The 27,489-nt window shown below is 37.1% G+C and overlaps 1 protein-coding gene across 1 annotated transcript in view; it reads right to left on the bottom strand.

Moving 5' to 3' along the window:
• Positions 1-11,921: 11,921 nt before the first annotated feature.
• The window catches only part of ccdc30 (coiled-coil domain containing 30), a 32,293-nt gene continuing 16,725 nt past the window's right edge, over positions 11,922-27,489 (bottom strand). The window contains 14 exon segments of the mRNA XM_056448669.1: positions 11,922-12,305; positions 15,412-15,476; positions 16,602-16,719; positions 16,804-16,940; positions 17,016-17,157; positions 18,222-18,343; positions 18,429-18,594; positions 21,595-21,752; positions 21,835-22,044; positions 23,505-23,675; positions 23,834-23,956; positions 26,368-26,590; positions 26,710-26,888; positions 27,017-27,154. Coding sequence (XP_056304644.1) covers positions 12,092-12,305; positions 15,412-15,476; positions 16,602-16,719; positions 16,804-16,940; positions 17,016-17,157; positions 18,222-18,343; positions 18,429-18,594; positions 21,595-21,752; positions 21,835-22,044; positions 23,505-23,675; positions 23,834-23,956; positions 26,368-26,590; positions 26,710-26,888; positions 27,017-27,154 — 2,166 coding nt within the window. The 3' untranslated portion in view covers positions 11,922-12,091.

Here is a 27,489-nt window from a genome sequence, read left to right as displayed (position 1 = left end):
AAATTATTTAACAAAAGGTGGACGACTTGTCATACTGACGGCAAACTGCAAAACATCGCTTCTTTTTTTCGTCGTGTTGTACCCACGTAAATGTCTGCTTCCAAGACGTTAGAAACAGACATTTTCTTTTACCCATTATATTCGATGTTGCTGTCATGTTGCTGTCACTTCACTACTGGTTGTTACCAGGTTATGGGGAAAAAAATAGCATGCTCAAAACATCAAATCAGATAAGAGGAACCGAAAAGCAATATGGTGTTTCTGACATCACAGAGAAGGTCGCATTTAAAGACTTAAAGCACAAACTTAAAATGCAAGCAACTGACAAATAGTCGCAGGTAAATGAAACTTTAGTGAAAGGCAGCACTGTCCCAATCGGGCCAGTAATGATCCTGTCTACTGTCCCAAGTGTCTCTCACGCTGGCCCCGGGCCATAGGGCAGACCTTATTGTTAAGCCCTAATATATTACTTACACTTTTGGAGGCGTAAGACCACTCTTTAAGAACCACTGTTGTTGACAGGTTTTGGCCAAAGGATTTTAAAATGACACAAAAAAATTAAGATGTTCATATGCTACAGCCATATGACCCTGCAGCCCAAGACCGGTTACTCACTGAAAGTAAGCAGAGCTGAGCCTGGTCAGTACCTGGATGGGAAACCACATGGGAAAACTAGGTTGCTGTTGGAAGTGGTGTAAGTGAGGCCAGCAGGTGGCGCTCAATCTATGGTCTGTGTGAGTCCTAATGCACCAGTATAGTGAAGGGGACACTATACTGTCAGTGAGCGCCATCTTAAACAGAGTTCATGACTCTTGTCATTAAAAATCCTGTGGCTAAATTTTCTCCATCAGCCCTTACCCATCATGGCCTCCCAATCATCCCCATCCACCCAATTGACTCTATCACTGTCCCTCCACTAAACCTATAGTGTGTGGTGAGCGCAATGGCGCCGTTGTCGCTGGTTGGTCCATTATTGGTTTTTGGTTAATTATTATTGGTTGGTCCATCATGTGATCTGTTAAAACAAAATCACATTTTTTATGCGCATGCTGGAATTCATAATAATTATTATTACATTTATTTATGCAGATATTGACGTTTCCATTAAGCATTTTTATGTGATTGTTCAAATGCATATAGAAATAGGTGGATGGAAGCATAGCTACTGAGGACATTGCTTTTGAATTTAAAATAAAAATGTTGTAATTGTTGTCAAGTTGCCACATTTTCAGCACTTTTCATTCATTTTTAGACCACACAATACTAATATTTGGTTGAATAACCTGATCTTTTTTATTTTAGTAATGCATTAATTAACATTAACAGTGTGCAAAACATTTGTTCAAGTATTTTTTAGTTTTTGTTAACCTAAAAAAGTGTTCAGTGTCCGTTCATGCTCAGGTCCATATAATAATAGTAACCAAAGCAAATAATGTGTCACTAAATGCTGAAATTAAAATAAGATTAATATAATTGAAAAGATTTGGTAAAAAATAATCCTTTTTGATTAGAGGAATTACTGGGTGTTACCACAAAATGTTCAGATTATTTTTTATATTTAATTTAATTGTTTATATATTTCAGTGTTACTGTCTTTACTGTGTTTTAATCACATAAAATCAGTGAATGCACCTTTGATGAGAATAAGGCTAAATATTAGTAACACTTTAGTATGGGGAACAAATTCACGATTGACTACTTAATGTTATGCCTCAGTAAACTCCTTACTTAAACTCCAGTACTTAAAAACAGTACTGTATATGTAGTGGTAAAGTATGTATGGCATGTAGAACATGGCCCTGCAGTGTGTGTGCAATTTAATCAACAGCTGGTTAAAACTTAAAATTGGTCCCCACTGTAAGGTGTAGCTAAATGTATATTTAGAAATACCTACCCCTAATATTTGAATGGTTGTAGTACGACACTTGAATCTTAACCCTTTATCAGTGAAGGAACCATATATAGTACCTTCATCGTTACTTTTTACAATATGTTTTGTATATATAATAATTTTCTATGTATAAAAAAAAAGTTCAGAAGTCTTATAATAACTCCAAAAGCAGCTTTATAGGGCACTCCAGGCTGCCCTGTAAAGGGTTAACAGGTGTTAATCCTCCTTTCTCTTCCTCTTTAGTCTCACCAGAGACAACATAACAAAGACAAGCCATACAAATGTCCGAACTGCTACAGAGCTTACACAGACTCGGCCTCGCTACAGATCCATCTCTCCGCACACGCCATCAAGAACGCTAAATCGTACTGCTGCAGTATGTGTGGTCGCGCATACACCTCAGTGAGTACCAGTGCACTTCAACAACAGCGTCAGCTCCTGTCTCTCATCACGATATAACACGCTCTTGTGTTTTTCAGGAGACCTACCTAATGAAGCACATGTCCAAACACACCGTGGTGGAGCATCTGGTCAGCCACCATTCGCCACAGAGAACTGAATCTCCCAGCATCCCCATCCGCATCTCACTCATGAGCTTCCTCCCCTTGTGTTTCGCTTCCATTCAAAGGTATTTTGTTCACTGCGATGGTCTTCCGTTAAAAAAAAAAGAAACAAAAGAGAAGAAGAATGTTATATATGTGAGACCTCGGAGGACTGATTTTATGTTTAGCGTAGAGTCTACAGGCCATAGACTCTACATCTGCTGTCTGGATTGAATGGTTTCACTACAGGCAGCAGTCTAAAATGGTTTGATTGGTTTGTTTCAATTCCAAAAGCGCAAATGGCACACTTGTGGTCATTTTAACATTTCGTTTCAAAGGTGTGTAAAGGGAGACTTCCAAAGATACTCTTTAAGCACTTTTACGGCCTCGTGGTTTCGGGCTCAAAGTAGAATCTTTTTCAGAACGGGATCGGCTTCTCTTTGGGCAGCTATGAGAGTTTAAATTTAGTTTTAGAACGTCGGCTTTTCCTCCTCGTCGTTTGTTTTAACAGGATGTTGTGTTTTATATACTGTGGATGTGACACAGCTTCCACTTTAAGCTTCTATTATTCTTTTTTATAAGGAGTGTTAGGTCACGGTTGAGAAATGAAAATTGATTCTGTACAGGTCCATTTTGTGGATGTTTTTTTTTTTTTTTTTTTTTACATTTTATCATTGCCTATGTATTTTTGGGAGACTCAAATGAGGAATTTAAGAAATCCCCCTGATGTTTCGCTAATTTAGAGTGTCGATAAGATGTGACACTCTCTAAAATAACGACTTGTGATTTGCATCTTAGATGTTATACTTGTTACAATTTTTTTGCGTGCAATGCAAACGCCAACCCTTCCAATCAGTATTTTGAGGGGGAGAAAAAAAGTGTCCTTTTTTGTCATTTTGGTTAATTAAATGACAAAATCGCATCATGATGGTCCATTAAATGGATTTTTTGTCATGATGTTAACAGAAGTGTCACACAGGCTCAGTGTTGTTTATCTGAATCACACATTTGAGGTGTAATGCGGGTCTTTAAGGGATAATTCACACAAAAATGAAAATTCTTCCTCAGCATTTTCTCACGCTCATGTTTGAAACTTTAAAAATTTGATATTTTTAAGAATTTAGCCCATTTTACACAGTGATACCGGTAAATATCCGGAAGGTTACCGGAACGACTTTATCGGTAAGTTCAAAAAAGCGCTGTTCACACCGGCAGAAAATGTTCTGGAATTTTTCCATTCCAAAATACCGGTAATTTCTGACATCATTAATCAGAAAGACTTCTAAACGGCTGCGCTTGTATTTGTAAACCTAGAAGGGGTCGGGCTTTTGTTGAGTTGATGGTACATAATATGTGTGTGTACTGGCTCTCACCGGCTGCTTAACATGCACACGCGTTAAGCAACTGAAGCAGAGCTTGAAGCTAAATAAACAGCGGTTTATCATAAGCATTTTATCGATAGTTTTTTTACACAGTTGGCATTAAGAAGGAACATACAAACGTTATCTGACTAACAACTAGCAGCTAAATGTGTCTGGAAAAATATTCAAAGGCTTTTATTTTCGTAAAAATACAGCGTGAATGTGTCTGAATGTTCTGATTAGCTGGAGTAGACATCTCACGTCAGCATGTTCTAATCGTGAAAGGGCTCTTTCCGGCAATGTTCCTGCGTTCGCATTCCAGCAAATTACTGGTAATGTTGCAACTTCTCTTTCCGAAAAATAAGTAATTGGATGAGTAAATTATGACAGATTATTTATTTTTGGGTGAGCTATCCTTTTTAAAGTTTTAAAGTGATAATTGATGCCACAAACTGAAAATAGTTCAGTATATTTTCTCAACAAAGATAAACCTGACTTTTTCTTCAGAAGAACATTGAAGAAGCTTTTTAGCGATTTAAAAAATGTAAATAAATAACTACCAGGAGAAATTTTTTTTTAAAATACAGGCAAAACAGCATTAATGTCGTGGCTCCTGATGATGCATTTAGGCACAAGGTATACCGCGGTTTGGAAAAATCAAGGTTTTAAAACCGTCAACATTTTTTGGTATACCGTTTCTAAGGTGTGTGTAAGCCTTTATGGGCTGTTATAAGAATCTGACGGTACGATAACCTTGGATGAAAATAACACAGTTTCACGGTACTGCTCTAAATTATCTTGTTTTTAAATTTCAGGGTAAAAAACAAAAAAAAATTTCCCATTAAACACGCTCTTTTTTTATTTTGAGAAACATTCAAAATATTTCGCAACTGTAAACAAGTCCGGCTAAATAATTCAACTGAATCATTGACTTCTGTTGTCTACCTTCGTTTCAAAAACACTGATTTCTTTACAATTTAAAATGGCATCTTCGGATATCTTTTCAGCTGGAGATACTGTTGTCCAGAAAACTAAAAAACCATAAATAAAGGCTTACACATACCTTAGGAACGGGATAGCAAAAAATGTTGGCGGTTTAAACATCCTTGACTTTTCCAAACCGCGTTATACCTTGATAACGGTTATCGTCCCATGCCTAGATGCTTTGCTATTAATATGATAGAATGTGTTCCTATCAGGTGAAACCGATGAGAAATAAAGGTAATATTGATGCAAAAAATATCCAGTTTCTTGCACAGACCGGACATTTCACTACATAAGACCTTAGTGTAAGCTACAGGTAGTCATTTTGCTTTGCCTATATTTTTCTCTAAATATAGGCATAATATAGATAAAAATAGGACTCTAAAATATAAATATAGTTTCTAAAAATACAATAATGTCATTAATCATCCGGTTTTAGATTTTTAAAAAAAGTGTTTTACAGGTGAAAAAAGTCACTTACTTTCTTAATTTCATATTTTCGTTTCTGGGTGAATTATCACTTAAATTTCTGCTGTTCTTCCTCTGATCAGTGATGAGGAAACGCACTTTGAGTTACTGACTTACACCGATGGATAGCTGAAAGTGTTTTGTAGATGATGTTATAATCTAATAGCAGTGGCCTATTTAAAAATGTTTTTATTGGTCAAATTAGAATTTCATACACCAAAACATCAGCAATGATGTTTACAGAAAAAAAAAATGAATGTATGTTCATTTCCGAAAGAGTGTTACTGTTACACAAATTCATCCTGAACAAATAACTCCTGTAAATCCTGTATGTTTAGCTTTTTTTGTTTGTTTTGTTTCTAAAATATTTGCTCTGACAAGCAAAACCAGCGTACAAGCTGATAAAACATATTTCAACAGTAGTGGAACAGCAGATTAAAATGAGTGAAAGCACACATGGTCACTTCAATTGTTCTAGCCAAACATGCCGTATGTGATTTACCTGATGTCAACTGGCCAAACAGCAGCTCTACTACATTCATTTACTTCTGTGGTCATTCATACCAGTCATTTGTTAAGCTTATTGTGTTCAATTCATGTATATGTAGAATTTTTTTTATAATATCCTCATCATCTGCCTGTTTGCAAAGGACCAAGTTGTTGCTCTCAAAATTCCCCCCCAATTATACATTTATATATGCAGTATAGGTGATTTTTTACACAGTAATTTGGGAATGTTATCAATACCACCATTTTAGAGTACAAGAATTTGGCCAAAATGTACTTCTTGGTGCTTTCTTCAAAACCTCAGCTCATTGCCGGGAATAGATTATTACATTACAGTATAATCCTGGGTTGTTCAGCCTCTAATCCACCTTAAAATCAGTAAGACGTGTACATTTACTATAAAATATACCCTGTATTCATTAATAGTGCAAAATGCAAGGTTTAGATACTGTACTTTGTTCATTTTTGTATCTGTTTAGTATATACTTATTAATATTTGTTTTTCTGTAAGTACTGATCATTGTTTTTATAGACATTCTCTCATTTTTTACGTCTATGCCTTAATTTGATCATTGTTGAAAGACCAGATTCTTTCTCTTCTTCCCTCCACATCGATGTTTCTCAGTATTCAGTTTTCTTAAGGCTTTTTTTTCCCGCATGGAACACAGTAATCGTTTCTAATGAACTGTTAACATGTATTATGTAAGACATTTTTTATGTTTCTGAAATAATTCACGCTTTCCTTTGTCTTGCATTGTGGTTCCATTTAAAGATTTTTGTTTAATATGCACAGACAAGACTGATAGGTGAATTAAAAAATATCAATGTCAAGAACACTTTGTATCTCTATCTTGTTTATTAAATTCAGACTGTTATACCTGAGCCTTTGAAGTTTTTTTTTAAAGATGCCACTGGAAATGAACATCTGTTATGAACTGAAGTTGACTGAATGTGAACACGGAATATAAATTTGATAAGGATACAATACTGAAAACAGTCTGCATGGACATTCAGAATGAACCTTGCATTTCTTTTGTATATTCTGATTTCTTTCTCACTTCTTTTGAAGGATGATGTAATGGGCTATATGCACATGGACCTTTAATTTTTAGCCAAGCAGCCCAAAGGCTTCCAGTGAACCGCCTTTCCATTACAAAATAGTGACGTTTAAGATCTGATTTCTATAAAAATCGGCGATCTTCACTGCCTGTTAGATATACGATATGAAGTGGGTCTCAGATCAGACAAGAAGCACTGCATTAAATTCCATTTCCCCCTCCATGTCTTTAAAATATGAGTTTATTTTACCACAGTATTTTCAATAGAATTTCTGTGCTAGCCTGTTGCTACTGACGGCGCTAGTGGTTACAGTGGTCTTTCATCTCGTTTGACCCTTGAACAACTGAATGTATGCTTAAGTCTATTTAACTGAATGTATTGTAATAACATTACAAGATTGATGCTGTAAAAAACCCTGTGAAATTGAAAATAGTCACATTAAGCTTTCACCAGAAGTTTTTTAAACTGTATAACGGGTTGGTATATTGGAAAATAACTTTTTGAAATAACTTTAAACTTTTAGTATGAAATGCCATTTCTGCCCCAATTTTAAAATGTTAGTTTTTTTGTAATAATCTCAACAAATTTTATCTAATTATTTAAAAAAACGTTGCCAATTTAAACTTTGGCAATTCATAATTCCAACTTTCATTTCAGTTTTGCGTCAAACCGTTTCGCACATGACTTTATCCCTGTATTTTCAAGTTTACATATTGCAATTCAGCTTTTTTCAGCCTCATAATTCCAAAAGTCATGAACAGTCTCGCAATTCCGAGTTCATCCATCACTTCTCAGAATTTATCCTGCGCTGGGAGTTTGATTGACAGGTGATCTAACCAATCATTTCATGGTGCCAATGTTTCTATTGAAAAGACTTAAACTTATTTATAAGAAAATAATAACTAAAAAGTATACACTCCCTGACAAAAGTCTTGTCGTTGATCCCAGTTATAAGAACAACAAATAATTTGACTTCTAGTTGATCATTTGTAAAAGTGGCTGAATGTAGATTTTTCAAATGAATCATCTGTTGAACTGCATCCCAATCATCACAAATACTGCAGAAGACCTATTGGATCTAAGATTCTCACACATATCAGTCAGGATTAGTAAAGGAAAAATCGTGGTTTGGGGTTACATTCATCATGCAAGAGATATGAGGGGTGGATGGCAACATCAACAGGCTGAGGTATCAAGACATTTGTGCTTCCCATTACATTACAAACCACAGAAGAGGGCAAATTCTTCAGCAGGATAGCGCTCCTTCTTATACTTCAGCCTCTATATCAAAGTTCATGAAAGCAAAGGAGGTCAAGGTGCTCCAGGATTGGGCAGTACAGTCACCAGACATGAACAGTATTGAGAATGTCTGGGGTAAGATGAAGGAGGACTCAATGAAGATGAATTCAAATAATCTTGATGAACTCTGGGAGTCCTGCAAGAATGCTTTCTTTGCCATTCCAGATGACTTTATTAAGAAGTATTTGAGTCATTGCAGAGATGTATGGATGCAGTCCTCCAAGCTCATGGGAGTCATTCACAATATTAATTCTCTTTCCACTGCACCATGACTTTATACTCTATAATCTACATTATTTCTGTTAAGCAACTTTTGTCAAGCAAAGTCAGATCTTACTGTCATAATTAAATAATTAAAAATCAAGGCATGAACAGATTTTATTTTGGTAAAATAAGCGTAATTTAGAGTCTATTGCTTTTCATATAAGCAATTCTGATACCAAACTATCAACTAGAGGTTATTATTTGTTGTTCCTAAGCCTTGGATAAGTGACAAGACTATATTATATTTTGTCAGGTAGCGTACAAGTTTTAACCAATTTTCCAATCCTTTTTACTTGAGTATGATAAATAAGTTACATGGGGGGAAAATATCTAAATTGTAATGTATAAACTCTCAATTACAAGAAAAAAAGCAGTGGTTACCTTTTTATTCTGTGTTGAAAACACCTTAGACATTTCTCTGTTTATGGATATAATGTGTCACGCTGGTACTGGGCTACTCCACAGCGGGGTCAACATGACAGCTGTAAAACAATCCTAATATACAAAAAACCTAATATAAACCAAAGTGATTCCATTTAAGAGAAAAACAGCTTTCAAGATGTATTCATTATGTTCTCTCATTAAATACAATGTTAATATTTCTCAAATTTCAATAGTGCAACTTAAAACTTCTATTTTTGAAATGATACCCAAGTAAACATTTATAATGCAACAATAATTTGTTAATGAAGTCATTCTGTATTGCTTTAAGAATAATAACTGCGCTGTTTGCTAGATTTAAAAAGTTAACAAGGCTAATTTTTCCTCAAGATTGACTGAAGCAATCAAACAGGCATCGTGAAAATAAGTTTATTAAGAAAATACATGCTAGGTCAGTGTGTGCCATGTACACTGATGTCATTCGCAGTTTAAACAATGAGCCCTATGAATATTTCGTGAAGGTTGCATCCTAATATTGTATAGCAGCAGGACACAATGTACGATGCTCTCATAATGCACAGGCACGACTGCAGGATCTTCATCCTTTTGCCACAGTTTAAAGTTCTACAAAGTTTTTCCTCTTTCAGGTGATTTTGCTCGCAGATCACAGGTCATTTCAGTCTCTCAGGACTACATAATAACATAAAACTCTAAATAAAAAAAAACATTACATACGTAAACAACAATACCATAAGGCTGATAATGCTAAAATATTTCTAATATCTTTTTTAGGATCATAATACGGCAACCTTTGTTCATGGTAAATTATTCATCACAACCACATTGCGTACCTAATAGTAAAGGAAATACTACACATAAGCAGGTCTAAAAATATTTTGATTGTACATTTCATGGCTGTGATTTACACCTTCCTAAAAATAAAGCAAACTACTGTTCAAAGTTCAGGGTTTGTAAGATGCTTTCAAAAGACGTCTCTTACAAATCACCATTAATCTAATGATAAATACTGTAAAAATGTCAATTTAGTCGAATGTTGTTACTATTTTAAATAACTTTTCCATTTCAATATATAAAAAACATTATTCCAGTGATTTCCTAGTCATTACTCCAGCTTTCAGTGTCACACAATTCTTCAAAATTATTATCAAAGACAAAAACTTTTTTTACCTTGTACGTTTTTTTAATAAAGTTCAAATTAGGAATATATGTTTAATTATTTAAGAATATTTATTTGAAATAAAATGTAAAAATTCCCTTTTTTGATCAATTGGATGCATCCTTGCTGAATAAAAGTATTGATTTCTTTCCAAATCTTTTGAACAGTAGTGCAAATATTTTGGCTACAAAGAGCGCAGTTATCTCAGCGTTAAAAGGCTCGTTCACACTACAAGCAACTCACAGCGGCAAAGCGACAAGCGACCGTTTATTCAACGGAGAGCGAGTGACTTCCAGCGACCTCTGTCTACGCAAGCGACAGCGACCGCTGGCGACCATAGATATTTACATTAGATGTCACCTACGTTATTGTTGTCTATTGGAAGGAATGCGTCAATAGAGCCGCCATTTTAGTACAGGGTAGCACTCCTTTGAAATGAATGCGGGACCAAGGTGCAGTGGAGGACTGGCCATCCAGAGCTACAGATATATACACATATATGTATATATGTTCGGGAGTTTTCCTGGTGGTCATTCCTGGAGCGATTCGTTTGTGAATGAAACTCCGCGTTATGAATGACTTGTTTACTTAGCCGGCAATAAAACAAGTTTCTATCACCGCAGCATCCTGTTGCCATATTTTATTTACATTGCTTGCTTATTTTATTCAACAAAACTAGAAGCCTAGAATTTAGTGTGAGTTGGAGCTATTTTGCCTTATGGTCAGGGCAAAAGTAAGACTATTATCATTAATAACGTTACTTGTTTAGCACAAAAGTTTGTAACATACAAAAACGAAATCTTACCTATGAAATGTGATGCCTCTGTGCTTTGTTTTCTTTGTTACTACACCCGTACACAGCGCTCAAGTCCGGCATCTTCACATTGGCTTTAATCTTGACTACTGCGATTGAATGGCATTTGTCCTGGGAGCACTGTAGAAATATGGCAGAGCTATTGACACATGCTCAGGGTCCGTATGCGATATCTAGTGTATATATCCATGGTTGGTGACCAGGTGGGAGTGTCGAGCGACGCAACAAAGTTGAAAATTCTTCAACTTAATGCAAATCAAGAGCGACTTTCTTAAACGACAGCCAATAGGAGCATTAGTAGAGCTCACGTGATCCTCTCAGCTTGCTCAGAGGCCAGTTGTATTCGTGCTGTATATACCTACACACAGACCTGTGTTTGCAGCAGGTCTCCACTTAGAGCGACAGGCAGCTACAAAGTCACTGCTAGTCTGAATGAGGCGTAAGTGATATTTGCCCAGGTTTGGCTACAAAGAGCGCAGTTATCTCAACATATAGTGATATTTTGCCAGGTTTGGACCTAAAATCATCCCACAAAAAAACGTTTTTACATGTACTGGTCGGCATTTACACCAAAACAAACACTTAAAGGGATAGTTCAGCCCAATATTCAAATTCCCTCCTCGTTTACACACACTTAAGCGGTCCCAAACGTTTATGAATGTTCTCTTTCTGCTGAAAACGAAATATATTCTGAAGAATTTTGGAAACCAGCAGCCATCGACATCCATTGTTTGAACCAAAAACAATACTATGAAAGTCAATTCTTCAGTATATCTTCCTTTGTGTTCATCAAGAGAAAGAAGCTCAAACAGGCTTTGAACAAGTTAAGGGAGCGTAAATGCAAGAATTTGAACTATCCCTTTAAATACTTACTGCTTCACCAAAGGCAATAGTGCATTTCAATTGTAAACACCTGCAGAGGGTACCATCTGTACATCAGATTAATAGTGCTTTAAGTGCTTTTCTATAGTCGTTCCATTATAAGGTAAATGTGTAAAAACACATATGGCATTCTTATAGATGGGACAAGGCTACCGAGTTTAGCATCCAATGAAGTGTAGTGCTTGCGGATTATATAAAATCCCTAAGCAAGTCAATGCAACTAAAGTCATCCCAGGTTAAAAATGCAGCAATAATGCCACTCTTCACACACTCTTAAAATATTTTAAGTATAAGAAAATGAAGACTTAAAAAAATGAAACACAGAGTCACAGTGCCATAGAACCCACTCCTTGAGCAAGCCGTCTATGTTTAACCCACTTACAGTTCACTTAATAATAAAGTTTTTGATCGATCCAGTGACTTTTCAGAATTGGCAAACTCTGTGGTGGCATTTGACAGTCATCAGGCCTCATCGCTTGTGGCACTGAGACTCTCCTCCTGCTCTAACCTGCTGTTGGGATTCAGAGGGGAGGTCAGGTTCAGGTAGCCTATCTCAGTGGACTGTGAAACAGGCACAGATGAGGAGATCTCCATGCTCTTCACTCCAGATTCACCCACTTTGACTCTGCGGATGGCATCCAATATTCCCCATGAGTCACAGAGACCAGGCTGTGGACTAGAACAAGATGAAGTGTGTGTAATAAGCAAACATCGGTTTATGAGCACAGAAAAAAAATGATCAAATATTTGATGGCAGGTCTATACCATTTTTATTATAAACTTTATTCTAAACTAAAATTGTAAACTTCTAATTACATGACAATGGAATTTGGGGGCATTTACTGTCACTTTTATTACATTTATTAAATCCTTGGTGAATAATAGCATTCGTGTCTTTGGAAAAAAAATGCACTGACCCCAAATATTTCAAGAGTAGTGTACACTGAATACCACACTTAAAATTAGTGCTGCAGAATATATCGTTTCAGCATAGATATCGCAATGTGCGTGTCCGCAATTGTTACATTGCAGGACATGCAATGTTAAATTGGGATTATAGTTGATGAATAATTGAGAATACATGAGATGTGTGGAGTCATTGCAAAGTAAAACATCAGAGTGAAAGTTTAATCATTTGCATGAATTTTAAAGGCATTTCAAAAGAGTTTAAACTTTAAAGCATTCGCAAACAAAAAGACTCATTCATTCATTTTCTTTTCGGCTTAGCCCCTTTATTAATCAGGGGTTGTCACAGTGAACCGCCAACTTATCCAGCACATGCTTTACGTAGCAGATGCTCTTCCAGCTGCAATCCAACACTGGGAAACACCCATACACTCTTGCACACACTCACATACACTACGGCCAATTTAGCTTATTTGATTCACCTGTACCGCATGTCTTTGGACTGTAGGGGAAACCGGAGCACCCGGAGGAAACCCACGCAAATACAGGGAGAACATGCAAACTCCACATAGAAATGCCAACTGACACAGCCAGGGCTTAAACCTTCTTGCTGTGAGGCAATTGTGCTACCCACTGCGCCACCGTGCTGCCAAATTTGAAGACTATATAGTGTTATTTTACATTTCATTATTCAATTTTTGTACCTTGTAAATTTCTGTTTGACTCTATGGAAAACCATAAATCACTGTTTATTTAACTTTCTTCCTTGCTCTATTGTAATTATTTTTACCAGCAATTTGTTTTTGTTTTAGAAATGCTTCACACCAAAACCACCCTCAATCAATCTAAATCTAACTGATTTCTTTCCAAATAAAGCTTTTGGATCTGGTGACAGTGTATTCATATCGCAATATATATCGCAGCAAAACAAAACATGGCAATGTCAGATTTATTCAATATCGCACAGCCCTACTTAAAATGTATTAAAATACAAAAAGTACGATTTTCTATTGTTGTTTTTTCTCAACCTAACACTATTCTCAAACTGAAATATAGAGAATATTGAAAAAGTTGGAATACCGAAAAAAAAAAATATATATATATGCACGTCATGATTTTGCCACATACTATGCGATTCTGGATTAACATCTATGTTGATCCTGGAACATCATTTTAGTTTGAAAATGTAATTCATACCTATTCCTTCCCTACCCCCAAAACCCAACCATAATTGTAAATTACTCCCAATCCGAGAGTAATAATTGTTGGATAACAATCATTTAGAAGTGCATAAACCTAACTATAAGGCTAGAGTGATTTATATTTCTGTGTCGAGCGATCATCGTGATCTACGGAGCCTGTCTTGTTCGTAGTTGTGCATTTATTCATTATTATTATTTTTTTGTTTTTTACGTAGAAAAGACATTTGAAATTTAGCATGAAAATACACTTTTTTAACATTTTAACTCTTCCCCCTCCCTCCCCCAAAGCATCCGGATTCAGTTGAACAGGTAAATGTATTGTTATACATGGGCTAAGGCAAAGAAATACATATACTGTATTCCACATAAAAAAATACACATATACATATATCAATCAATTAACTAATAGCGTGAGAGGTATTTGCTTGTGCCATTGTATAGTTATGATCCAAAAATTGTATAAACAGATCCCAAATTTTATGGTACTCCTTTATTTGCCCTTTATACTGTAGGTGATTCTTTCCAGTGCAATGTAATGTGTCAAATCTTTCAGCCAGTGATCAATCAATGGACTTTCTATGTTCTTCCAATAGAGTGCTATCAAATGCCTTGCAATAACAAGACACATATCAATCGTTTTAGTTTTATAACCTGGTAATGACAAACTTACTGGGAATAAACTCAACGCACATATTTCAGGTGTAACTGGAATTGGTTTTCAAATAATTGAGGAGATTAATGTTACTACATTTTGCCAGAAAATCTTAATCACCTCACATTCCCAGATACAACGAAAGAATGTTCCTTTATGTTTTTGGCATTTGAAACATATATCTGGGATGTTTGGGTGAATTTTGTTTAGTTTTTCAGGTGTGATATAGGTGCACATTGCCCAGTTATATTGGATCATTTTAAATCTAGTATTAATTGACAAGTTCTGGGCTTTAACACATATTAGGCTCCATTTTAAATCTGTCAGGTCATACTGTAAATCTGTACACCAAGAATCTTTCTTAGATTCTGATGTTTCTTTAGAGCCATTGACTCATTTTCTATAAAACAAGGAAATATAATTTGTGATAGGATTCTGATAAAACATAATTTTTTCTTATTCAGCTTGTGGAGGTCTAGTCAGTGAGTAGTTTTGCTTGACATTAATATAGCTGCGAAATTGTAAGTATTTTAAAAAAGTTGTGCATTTAAACTTCTGCGTGCTGTTTGTGTAGCTCTGCACTAACACTTCTGAAACGCTAGCTGGCAGTAAAGTTATGTTCCTCTGTGTGTTTCTTCGCAGATGTTTTGTTTTTTTTCTGAACGCTACCTTAATGTACAAGTAACTAAATCTCGCTCATTCTGAGGCTGGGACCGGCGGACGTGCAACAACTTTAATCATAAGGTAAACACAAAACAGCAGTTTCCATCTAGAACTACTTTCTCAGTCCTGCCTACACTGGTCACAACTACCAAGCTGACCAATCACAAAGCTTGCGTATGCATCATTGCAACGTGTAGTTACATTTTTTGAGAGGTATAAATCAGCCTTAAACTTAACATAAACGGTAAACATATCCCTCAATTTTGATTGGCTGATTAGAATGTTGTTCCAGGATCAACATAGACGTTAATCCAGGAGCATGTCCTATTTGGTCAAATCAGGTTAGGGAAAATATATACCTTGGAGTTGATGTCCGCAACAGACCATCATGATGAGCTCCAGATGGAAACATTTTCTTGACCTCCTAGGACAAAAAGACACAAATTAGCATCATCTGTGTACTACAAAAAGTTCAAAGTTTCTTTAAACGGCACCTAGGTTACCCCTTTTTCCAGATATAAGTATAAGTCTCAGATATATTAATACAAGTCTTTTGTGCATCTAGAATATGTCTGTAAAGTTTCAGCTCAAAACACCCATCAGATTATTCATTATACCTTTCATAAGTTTCTATTTTATAGCTCTGAGCAGCAGGTAGCGTTTTTTGTGTACTGCTAGTCCTTCAGGCCCACCGTTTCCACATGCCTGTCAGAGTGCCTTAATCTCCTTCCTCGGCTGCGTCAAACAAGACATAAAGGAAGCAGATCTCACATAACGTTTGTGAGAAATACTACAGTAAGAACTTTACCAATGAGTATTTGATGCATTTGTTGTGGAGTTGCAATGATGAGTCACACACAATGTCGTTACAAAGTTCACGCACACACAGACAGCGTGCGCGTTTAGCTTTGCACTCTTTTTTCCCGCAAATGTGACAGGATACAGGTTAATATCCACTGCTGTATGAATATCTGTTATGTTAATGTACAAAATAAACCTGATTTAACGCCCACAAATCGGGATTAAATCATCTTTTATAATTGTTCTGACATGCGGCTGTGCTGATGAAGTAAATCTAAAGTAAATCGCTGTAATTCATTACACATATGCACTGTTTTAAAACATTTTAAACTTGTAAAACTCACTCTTGATCACATTTGATAATGATTGATGATCACAGCAAACTGAACAGACCTTTTATTCACGATTGCTTTGCGCACGTCCTGTCTTGTTGTTATGATTATACGCGTTACTACGGAGACATATTAATACGCAGCTGTCAATCAATTTGGTGGGCGAAGAAACCGCACTCCTACATCAAGTCGGTCTCAAAACCGCTCCAATTGGTCCACCGTTTTTATGTTGTTAAATTAAAAAAAAAAAAAAAAAAAAAAAAAAAAGGACTGGGTGTGTTTATATCACCCCGATATGACGCTCTATACACTACACCTACTCACATGTCTATCCAAACAGCTTAAAAAGTAGATTTTTCACCATAGGTGCCCTTTGAATAGTAATATAAAATTGAAGTAGCTCATCAGAGGTGTACCTCAACAGTACACACCGACTGAAGGTTTCTCAATGCACGATCTAAAATTCCTATCTGATTGGCCAGTGTTAGAGTTTTCTCCTGCAGCTGTTTGTTCTCCATTTCCAAGAATTTAACTCTAAGAAAGAACGGCACAAAAAAATTAGTTAGCATGTTTCTGTGCTTTCCTGTTTATGTAAAATAGGTTTAAAGGGATGTTTACCTCTGCTGGGTTGTAGTGGCAGTTCTCAGTCCATTGTTGCCCATCTCCTCTGCCTCACTTATTCGCTGAAGAAGTTCTCGTCTCTCCAGGAGCAGTTGCTCGTTTTCTTCTGTCACAGTCCTAATCCAGTCCTTCTCCTGCTCATAGTGTGACACACTCAAGATAAAGTGTATAGGTGATACTTGTAGTGTTAAAAGTTAGAAAATACTTACTTTCTCTGAGAGACTTGTTGCAAGAGCCAGATCGTTCTCCAGCTCCTGGATTCTGTGCTCATGTTGGCTGACTGTCTTCATGAAGATCTGTTTAGCTTTGCGCAACTTGGTTTTCTGCTGTGACTGTTTTTCATTGTATCTCCTACAGAACATGAGTTAAAATGGTCTATTTTAGTGCAGCACAATATATTGTTACAGCATCGATATCGTAATGTGCACCTCCTCAATAGTCACATTACTGGATCTGCAATGTCGAATCAGCATTATAGTTGAGTAACACACATGATTGTGGAGTAATTGCAAAGTTTAGCCATAAAGTTACCAAAAAATTTAAGGCCTGTGACTGTGTACACATTTCAAGGCAGATTAAAGCATTCAGGCAGAGGAAATTAAAATTTTTGTAACTTCAAGAAAGATTCATTGCGTGCAGTATGAAGATTAATGTTATTTATTTTACATTTAATTCTTCAATTTGTGTACCTGAATACTATTAGACTCCCAAAATAAACATAAAGCATTTATTTCATTTGCATCATTGCTTGTGATTTGGTTTATCACATTTTATGCAGATGCGCTCCGCTACAAAATCATCCTATTATCGTCCAAAATCGTCCTAAAGTTATTATTTCCAAATAGAGCTATTCATTTCATGAGTTAAAATTATACCCAATATCTTTTCAGCCATAGTCTTTTTGATATAATAGTCATTAACATTTAAAATCAGAAGAGAATCATACAGTTGTGGACTAGTTTCAGAAAAAACTGGTCATAATACACTGAAAACAGACTAAAAACACAACAAATTAATGCATAAACTTGTGCTAACTTGCTAGAAGCAGCATGACAAATTAAAATTAAAAAATTAAAATATGACAAAAATATGTTTGTTCTACAATCATGTTTCCAGATTGGTTTTATAGAAATTATTTATAGTCCTGTAAGATGAAGTGAAGACCACAACTCCCATGATTCCACACAGTCATGGCATCATTAAATTACACTTTTGTTTGTTGTGAATATGCACCCTCTAGTGGAGAAAGTGCCTTTAAAGTTTAAATATTATGTTTTCAGGTCCTCAAAATGTTGCAGACATGTAAATAAAACACAAAATGCACAATTTTCTTCTGTGTTTAGCTGCAAATTGCCAAAAATGTATGTAACCTAAACCAAAGTGTACTGTTATTTTCACCCACTGAGGAATAATACCTGATGTTTGTGTCAAGCTGCTGGACGACCAGCTTCAGCTCTTCCTGCAGTCTCTCAGACTCGTGCTGGGCAGCCAGCAGCTGTTCTTCTAGCCTGTGGCAGCTCTTCTGACCACTTCTCTGCTGCAGGGCACATCAGAAGTTCATGGAAATCAACTCCACTCACATTTTATTTTAACAATTTGTATGACGCTATTACCCCACAAACCTCTTCTCTAGCAGTGTTAAGTTCACTCTCCAGGACCTGCAGCCGAGTCTCCAACTCCTGTACACGGTGAGATATTTCCAAGTTTGTGCGTATCAAACTTGCCTCCTTTGCCCGCAATGACCGCACATGCTGCTGGAGTTCCTCATCCTTCTGCTCAAGTAATTTCCTGTGAGAAAACACAGAAAGTTAAATCCACTAGAGTTACATCACTGGCTACTGATTGCATTTACTCCTTAAGCAGACGTATCCAAAGTGACTTACGAGTGAGGATAAAAGAAGCACTTCAAATCATCAGAGATATTGACCAAGATGGATTTTTTTAATGGACTCATATTTATACATCAGAGGGAAACATTTTCTGTTTATCATTTGATTCTGTTCTAAATCCTATTATGAAATATTTCACAAATACAATGTTAGGTCCCGACTGGTCTAGGGTTGGTGGGAACAATAACAAAACTATAAATTAAATGTTAAAATAATATATTTAGGGTTTTCCCCTTCTCCTGTCCCATCTCACGATAACATTAATGATTCATAAATAAAGATCTGGGAAGCATATCTTCAATAAACAAAAAGACAACTAACTTGCAGGGAAATTATCCTAACTTACCTGCTAAAACAAAGAACCTCAAATAAAATTACAACAAAACTTCCCTTTCTCCCCCTCGCTGCCACAAATAAAGAGAAAATGGGATTTCAAAGTAAATGGCAAATTCCAACCTACAGCTTTAATTACCCAAAAATAATATATAGTTTTAATAGGAGAAAACAAAGCACTCAGGCTGTAATGAGATATGGCGAGCAGTTAGCGAAGGATATAGCTGAAGACCTGAACAAAAAGGAAAAACTAAATAGCATTAATGTTAATAATCTGAAAAGTATGTCTGACTTAGGAATCATATTTGTTGTATAGAGTAATTTTACATACACTACATGGTGAATACGACATGACAAATTTAAATAACAGCCAATTGAATTGAGTACAGCACAGTTTGAAATGCTTTTGGGTTTCTTTTCTTTCACATATTACGCAGCCTACCAAGCACATTTCAAAAGATTTGACTAAATTTGCAGTGTTTACAGAACTAAATGTAAAATACTCAGATGTGATAGAAATCATATATTTGCACATTTGCTTGATGATAGAATGCAATACAAGTGCAGCATTTACATTTCTAATATTAGTACGAATAACTTGTTTTAAAGAGTTCTGCCAAATATTCTCCCTGTTCCTAAACAAAACCCACTATGTCAGTAAACTAATAAGAATTAGAGCTCCTGAGCTGTCAAAACAAACACTTAACGGGTAATCAGTAGGGTCAGACAGAATCTTTTTTGATATTTCTGCACAGATTTTGTAAAAAAAATAAATAAATAAAAATCTAAGGATTTATGCAGAATGATTTAGAGAATATAAGAGCTGAAAAAAGTAACTTCTTAATTTTTTTATTTAACTTGTTTGGTAAACAAAGACACTCGTATAAAATGATATACAAGCTGTACTGTATATAAATCATCTGAACTTTGCAAAATGATTTAATAATATAACAAAAATGAATAAATATATATTTACACACATTTACAGTGAATAAATAGACTGAATGATGGGTTTAATGGCCTGTTCCACTGAGTGGTACAGTACAGTTCGGTTTGGCACACTTTTATGGTCGTTTCCACTCTCAAAATTGCCTAAAAGCGAACCGTACCATACCACTTTTTGGGTACCCTTTGCAAAGGGTACCTAGCACGACAAAAGGGTACCAAAAGGTGGAGTTACACACACAGCTGAACACTATTGGTTTACAGAAAAGCGTCACTCACGCATACACAAGCAAGAGAATGAAAACAAATAAACCGCCATTTTTAAATACACAGCCGAGACATTACATGGTAATACTATATGCATATAATAACGAGCCATGGTTGACCCGAGCTCAAACAAACCTTGTCATTGTCTTGATGTACAGCCACAAAACCAAGATGAACAAAATCTGCCATGTCCTGTTTTTGTTTTATGAGGCCGTCTAAAAGTGCAAACGGTTTCACTTTCCCCAGGGAGCTCGCGATCACTCGTGTGCGCGTCTATATTTGAAATAACGAACTTCTTGATTATTGAAGTGCTTTTGACATCCAATCCTTTCAGAAACGGACAAACGCGAGAGTGAAGCACGAAAAAACAAAGGAGAAGCCAGAAAAACGAAGAAGCGAATGATTCTTTAACTAACCTAAAAGATGAACAAATTTTAACTATTAACCATGTTTAACTATTATCATCACCTTTTGGACTATTATGAACTCAGAATGACAGAATTACTTTCTAACAGAGGTTACATGTGCTGCTGAAGATTAAAGATACAGATGAAAGGGTTGCACTGACTGGGCTATATGTTGCGTGTTGATTTTGAACCTAAATAAGGACTAAATGGCTGTTGTGTGTAGTTTTTCTGTAATGGGTAACATATCGGAGACTGTAAGAGACTGTATGCGTTCCTATATGTTGCATTTATTTATTTATTTTATATAATCGCAGACGTTACAGAAGGCTATCATTGATCTGCAGTTATAATCAAATCATGTTCATAGAAAGGTTATTCATGAACATATATTCACAAGTATTTATGTGTTTAAAGCATCTGTTTTGGGAAAAGTGCTTCTCAAATGATATGTGAACAACCCGTACAGCTTTACTTTGAGCGAGATTTCCTCGAGTGAGAATGACATCGACTGAAACTTTCTGTCGTACACCACGCCAACCAAAAATAATATATAGTTTTAATATAAGTGAAAACAAAGCACACAGGCTGCAATGAGATATGGCGAGCAGTTAGCGAAGGATATAGCCGAAGACCTGAACCAAAAGAAAAAACTAAATAGCTTAATGTTAATAATCTCAAAAGTATGTCTGACTTAGGAATTAAGAAAACAAAAATAATATATAGTTTTATTACACCCTTGGTACCCTTTAGGCAGTGGAAATGCAAGCCTGATAAAGGTGACCCGTACCGACCTGTACTGTTCCGTACTGTTCCAGTCAGTGGAAACGAGCCATAAAAATCTGGAAATCTGCTGAGTTTTCTCCTGATTACTCCAGGTGCAGATTCTGTGTGGGCCTACCAATCAGTCAACCACTGCTATTAGCTTGAGGTGCAGTGCCATATCTGACCTCTGTAGCTGCTCCTCTTGCAAATGGGCTCTGAGAGCAGACAGGTTATCAGACATGTCTCTGGTGTCTCTCTCCAGTTTGCTGGTCTCTCCTGATCTGGCCTCCTCCAGGCGCAGCTGGTGCAGAGCATTCTTCAGCAGCTGCTGCAGTTCTACAACCTACAGAGATGTTGAGGAACTGGTAAATAAGCATGTACCTGATAACTGAACAAGAGAGTTCTAGCATGTTGTAAACGCACACCTTCTTGTCAGCAGCGATCACACGTGACCTCTGTGAATTAAGCTCATCCATTAGGCTGCTGTTTGTCTGACGGTTCTGAGTGCTTCTGGCCATCTCCAGCTCCAGGTCTCTGGCCCTCTGCTGGAGTCGCTCCAGCTCTGCCACCTGTCCTGCTGCGCTCCCTTCATGCTGGGCTACCTTGGCATGGGCCTGCTTCAGCTCTGCACACAGCTAAAGAAAACGAAGCATAAACATGATGTTGTTGAGCATTACCATGAACAGTGCTGTGTAAATCTGACATCTAGTCTCTTAACAAAATTTCTATTCGTCAATGAATCAAAATTAAAGTATATATTGATTTTAACACTGTAAATCAAAAATATAACACCAAGCTTTAGAATGTAGAATGCATTTAGAATGATTTCTGAATGCTCGAGTGACACTAAAGATGAAGTAATGATACTGAAAATTCAGCTTTGCCATCACAGGAGCAATTTACAGAAGTTTTACAATGAAAAAAATACAGATGCGTAATCGCACCTACTGGGGATGATCAAAGGAGATTTTCAGTGGCAGCGGCAGAGTGTCAGTGGAGCTACAGATGCCTGCTAGCATTTTGCTTAGACAGGCTTTTCTTTGGGAGAAACGCTTAATACTTCATTACCTGCGACTCGTTTGTGTTCTGACCACATTTGCTTGGTTGTGTACTATATCAATAAAGTGTTTAGTCTTTTAAAAACACTGTTGTAATGCATTGAGCCACAAAGCATTGTTTTATGAAAATTTTCTACAGGAGGAAAACACGAATTACATCCAAATACTTCGATTATAGTCTGTGTTAGTAAATGCAAGGCTATTTATGAAATACAGGCACAACACTGTATTGTAATGTTTTACTGTAATGTTTTATAGCCTACTACAGCTAATCTGTCAGACTCTGGAGTGCAATACAGGTCTAAAAACATTATAAATGATCTTAAATAAAACAAATACATTTACAGAGATGGTATACAAGTATATCATTTCACTCACCTGGGAAATGGAGGCCACATGACTGGTTTGTGATCAATGGTCTGTGTTAAGTGCACACAGCATGCCATATTATATGATAATTGTAGGAAATAATTCCAAAAGGCATATTACTGTGTAAAGCCACATAAAACAAAACAAAAATACGATGTATATGCCGAGTTCAGCGGCTAATCAGCTGAGGTGACGAGACAGTGAGCAGCTTAGACTTAGCTGTCACTCAAGAGACCACGCCCTTTATTATGCAGACTTAATAAAGCTTAATTTAAACTAAATAAATGAGTTATAAATAAATTCACCCCCCTCACAGTTGTCATGAAGGGTAATATTTACTATATGCAGCAAAACCATCTTTTGTAGCAGGCTGTAAACAGGTTTTTATAAGCTGTAAAACTGGCCAATTTAGCACTGCAGTCAGTGAACGTCTGGAGTTTATGGAGCCAGCCCCCAAAGGCCAGTTGATGAATTGCAGTTTACTTCCGTATTGGCTTCCTGAGGGAGAGCGGGAGGTTGCCGCTTGCATACAACATAAAATCACCAAAGCATAAGATTCAAGTGTTCAGGTAATAGACTTTAGTTTGTAGAATTTTTAAAATCATTTTATATAATGCAATTTTATCTTGTGTATACATTGTTTTTTAAATACTTTTGCATTTTATTACCTTGACCTTCTCCTGGTCTAGGAGTGCAATGTGTCTCTTAAGGTCAAGATTTTTCTCTCTCTCGTAGCGTAGCTCTCGCTCAGCTGAGGTGAAGAGGTGCTGGGTTCTCTGCAGGTCCTGTTTTAGCTGTTTGTTCTCTTCTCCTTTCTGCTGTAGAAGTGAGTCTTGAGCCTGTCCCACAAAAAATAATGGCCATATTATTCAAAACAAACAGAGAAAAAGCAAAATAATTGCTTTACAATTAAGCTAATTTTGATACATTTTAACTTTGCACAAACATTATGTGAATCTGAATGTGTTAATGTGTGAATGCATGAAGACTGACTGACCTTAACCCGGGATTGAGCTTCAGCAATCTGGGCCTGCAGGGCCAGCTGGTGTTGACTGGCCAGCTGTCTCTCCTCCTCCAAAGTGGAGTGTAGTTTACTGACCTCTGACTTCACACAGGCCAGCTAGAGGAGCAACACAACAGTAAAAGCACCTGTTGCATCCTTCCCCAATGTCTGCTCTTTATACCACCAAAGCGTTTGTGACACAGACTGTCTTTGCACTTTAAAATAGAGTTTTATTTTTCTATGTTTTAATCCTGTCACAACAGTACTGATCAATACAGGCATCTATAGTTTTTGCCATCTTCAATATTTACACATATAAAAGCACAATTTACTGAAGTATGATGATGAGTTATGGTAGCTTGAAAAAGAACTGACATACTGTTATACTACATAAACTTCTCCTTCTCCTTCTGAGGCTAATTTCTATATGTTCATACTACAACCACCAAACTAACTCCAAACTGGTCTGACTCAAATTGCTTTATCTTTTCCAACTGATCCGACTTACGGTTTTCTGAAAAAATTTGGAAAAGTCCCATTGACTTTGGACCGAACTTTGTGACCTCATAACTTTGCACCAGCCTGTTATACAGACCTAAAGTTGGGCTCATTTAACTCTGACTATCAATCTGCCAATCACTGATGACCTTTTAACTTACTAGCCACACCCTAGCAACCACTTACGGCACCCTAGCAACTGTCCCATAGACTTACATTATAAAAAAAAACTGTCATTGACTTTACATTGGACAAACTAGCAGCATGCCAATTCATACTAGAATCATGCTAATTTATGTTAACAACTGCCTAGTAACTACACAGAACACCTTAGCAACCGCTTAGCAAAACCCAAGCAACCACCTAGCAACGCCTTAACAACCGCCTAGCAACCACTCAGAACACCGTAGCAACCACCTAGCAATGTTTTAACAATAACTCAGAGCCCCCCAGCTACTGTTTAGCAACACCTTAGCAACCAACTAGCAATCCCTTAGCAACCACCTAGCAACCACTCAGACACCCTAGCAACCACCTAGCAACTCCTTATCAATTGCCCAGTAACACCTTAGCAACATCTAGCAACCGCCTAGCAACCAATCAGAACACCCAAGCAACCCCCTAGCAACACTTTAGCAACCACCTAGCAACGCCTTAGAAACTGCTTAGCAACCAATCATAACACCCTAGCAACCACCTAGCAACACCTTAGCAACCATTTGGCAACCACTCAGAACACCCTAGCAACCACCTAGCAACACCTTAGCAACAACCTAGAACACTTTAGCAACCACCTAAAAAACCCTAGCAACGCCTTAGCAACCACCTAGCAGCGCCTTAGCAACCACTCAGAACACTCTAGCAACTGCCTAGCAACACCTTAGCAACCACTTAGAGCACCCTAGCAACCACCTAACAACCACTCGGAACACCTTAGCAACCGCATAGGAACAACTTGCAACCGCCTAGCAACACCTTAACAACTACCTGGAACACTCTAGCAATCACCTAGCAACAGCTTAGCAACTGCCTAGCAACCACTCAGAACACCTTAGAAACCGCCTAGCAACACCTTAACCAGTCAAAACACCCTAGCAACGCCTTAGCAACCGTCTATCAACCACTCAGAACGGATAAGCCGGAATGCAGACTTAATAAAACAACACCTTAGCAACTATTCAGAACACCCTAGCAACTACTTAGCAACACCGTAGCAACCACTCAGAACCACCGATCAACCGCCTAGCAAGAAACATGCTAATCCATACTAGAAACCTGCTAACATATATGTACTTATCTATCTATTCCAACTGTTTTAAACTTTTTAAACTACTTATTTACTTAAATCACTTATTTAAACTTTGAAACAACTTCAAGACACCATAAGGTCTGTCTATGAACTTTACTTTTCTAGTTTAAGTTTGAGAATCATTTCTCAAGGATTATGTGACCCTGAAGACTATTGCTTTGCCATCATAGATATTTACAGTAGATGTCACCTATGTTATTGTTGTCTATTGGAAGGAATGCGTCAATAGAGCCGCCATTTTAGTACAGGGTTGCGCTCCTTTGAAATGAATGCAGGACCAAGCTGCATTGATTTCATATATCTATGATGGGGATTTTTCCTGGTGGTCATTATGCAAATATTTTTTTTTAATTTATGAAAATTATAACTTTACATCACTTTTCTATATCGATGGATAAGTGACTGCACACGCATTGCCAACAAAGAGTGTGTGTTTGTGTGTATGGAAATGTATTATCCTGCTTCCTGTTAAACTTGATCTAATCCGTGTCCTGAAACACACCCCCTCCTCTCCTGCTTTCACTTCTCATTCTAATGGAGAGAGTAATTCGTTTGTGAATGAAGTTCTGGGAAGTATAACGATATAAATCATTACCGTGGAATAAACTCTCAACTATAGTATAATTCTTTATTCTGTGTATATATCGCAACATGAAAATAAGTGAGCGTGGCTCACTCTCATGCAGCCCAGATTTTAAACGCCCTGAAAGAGCCATCCTACCTGACAACCTCCTTCATTCTGAGCAGTGGGCTTGTGGTTAGCTGTGTGCTCCTGTGCAGATCTGGGTATCTGTTCTCTGGTGTACTGGAGCTGCTGTTGCACATGCAGGAGTTCCAGACTGAGCCTCTCCTTCTCTCCATCGGTCTGAAGCCTCTCATGAGCTTTCTCACTGAGCTCCTTCTGCAGCTGCAGCACAAGTCCACGCTTCTCCATCAGCTCATCTCTAACAAACAGACAGAACACAAGCTTCCTGCAGGAACCAGCCAACCATACAGAACCAAACATATTGAGGGAAAAAATGAGACAGTGTGAAAATGTGTGAAATGTGACAGACTGCCTTACCTGAGTGTGTTGTGCTCCTTCTCCAGACGAGTCAGTTCTGTTCGCAGCTTGTCCACCATGGACTTAAGCTCTGCCACCTGTCCCCTGCTGTCTCTCAAGTCCTCTTCAGCCTGGCTGTTCTCTTTCTGAAGGGTCAGGTCATCCTGGATTCGAGACTGAGCACGCTCCAACTGGGCCACCTGCAAGCACAACCTTATTGGCATTTGCAAGCAACAGGAAGTATCCCAGCACACGTGGTCAAAGATTAGCGAGACCTGTGGCAAGAATGCAATAAGAATGATATACTTCTATCCTATTATGATCTTACCTTTTCTTCCAAAATTCCCTTTTCTCCTTTAATCTGCGTCAGGTTCTTGTTAAGAGTCTTCCCTTGATGACATTCCACCTCCAGTCTCTGAACCTCCACACGTAATCTCTTCAGCTCCTCATGGTCTCTTAGCATAACCTGTAGACATGATACATTCATATAAATTATCTATATATATTCATTCATTTTCCAACAATTCCAGCATATTTTTTAAGCAGCGGATGCCCAGTACTGGGAAACACCCATTCAATCCTACATTCAGACACACACTCATACACTACAGCCAATTTAGTACATATTTACACTTAAAGGGTCCATATTGGTACCTCAAAAGTATATATTAGTACCTAACAATTTTAAGAGGAACATTTTTGGATTTTTAGGTACTAATGTGACCCTTGAGGTATTAATATGGACCTTGTAGGTACAAATTTGTAACTTTTAAAAAAGTACCACCCCAGTGACAGCTTGCG

Source organism: Danio aesculapii, chromosome 23 (assembly GCF_903798145.1).
Source record: "Danio aesculapii chromosome 23, fDanAes4.1, whole genome shotgun sequence".
Lineage (NCBI taxonomy): Eukaryota > Metazoa > Chordata > Actinopteri > Cypriniformes > Danionidae > Danio > Danio aesculapii.
This window is presented reverse-complemented; position numbering and strand designations above follow the sequence as displayed.